The sequence below is a fragment of the Fukomys damarensis genome, unplaced genomic scaffold (genome assembly GCF_012274545.1).
Source record: "Fukomys damarensis isolate Sample0158 unplaced genomic scaffold, DMR_v1.0_HiC HiC_scaffold_13, whole genome shotgun sequence".
NCBI classification, from domain to species: Eukaryota; Metazoa; Chordata; class Mammalia; order Rodentia; family Bathyergidae; genus Fukomys; species Fukomys damarensis.
The window spans coordinates 9,392,052-9,392,915 of NW_022900925.1; the positions used below are offsets into that span (position 1 = coordinate 9,392,052).

General features: G+C 65.2%; 1 protein-coding gene across 1 annotated transcript in view; it reads left to right on the forward strand.

Annotated features, from left to right (window-relative positions):
* The first annotated feature begins 268 nt into the window (after window positions 1–268).
* The window catches only part of Borcs6 (BLOC-1 related complex subunit 6), a 1,785-nt gene continuing 1,189 nt past the window's right edge, over window positions 269–864 (forward strand). The window contains 2 exon segments of the mRNA XM_033762801.1: window positions 269–861; window position 864. The exon segment at window position 864 is cut by the window's right edge and continues 1,189 nt beyond it. Of these exon segments, the coding sequence (XP_033618692.1) occupies window positions 345–861; window position 864 (518 nt within the window). The 5' untranslated portion in view covers window positions 269–344.

Genomic DNA, 864 nt, shown 5'->3' on the forward strand with positions numbered 1-864 from the left:
ATTATGGATGGAATGGCTCTGGCCCCTCCCCCGCGGGAGTCCGGTATTTCAAGACCTTTGTCTTTAAGATCTGGCCCTTCAACTTTCTGAAAGGGCGGGGCGACGAGAGCAGCTGTCACCTCCATTCCTCAACCCCGTGGTCGCTCACGTGTGTTGGGCAGGTCTCTAACTGGTCTTCTTCCGGAACTTCCTGGTCGCCGCGACCAATCAAAGTGCTCTTCCTGTCTTTATCCTTGTCAGGCCGCTGCCAATCGGCGCGCCTCCACCAACGCCCCTTAAAGGCACCGCCACCGCCTCCTGAGATGCGGCGAAGCAATTCCTAGGTTCCGGGCCCCCGCCGCAGTATGGAGTCGTCTCGCGGGCTGCCCGGGCCGGAGGCGGCCCTTCTGGATGTAGCGGAACTAGAGGCCACGGTTTTCCGCGGCGGGCCGGACCGAACGCCTTCTAAGCCGCCTTCAGGCTTGAGGGTGTCGGGTGAGGAAGAGGCGGAGGACGTTGGGGGCGCGAGCCGCCACCTCAGGGCGTCCTCGAAGGCTTCGAGCGGCAGCATCGTCCACCGGCCGGAACGTGAGGCTTGGGAGGTCGAGTCCGGCCCCCGAGCGATGCTGTCGGGGTCCGGGAGCCGCCGCGGAACGCCAGGTCGCGAACACGACTCACCCTCGTCCTCCAGGCACAGGGACCCTGAGCCGCCCGAGGGGAAACCCGCTTCCGAGAGGGTCTGCCGTCGAGGGAGCCCGGGAGGCGGCGAGATGAATGTCGAGCAGCTACTGAAGGCGGAGCAAGACAACGACGAGGAGGCAAAGGCTGCTTTCAGGGCTGGCCGCTCGTTCTCCAGCCGCCTTCAGGACAGCCGCAGCCTGGACG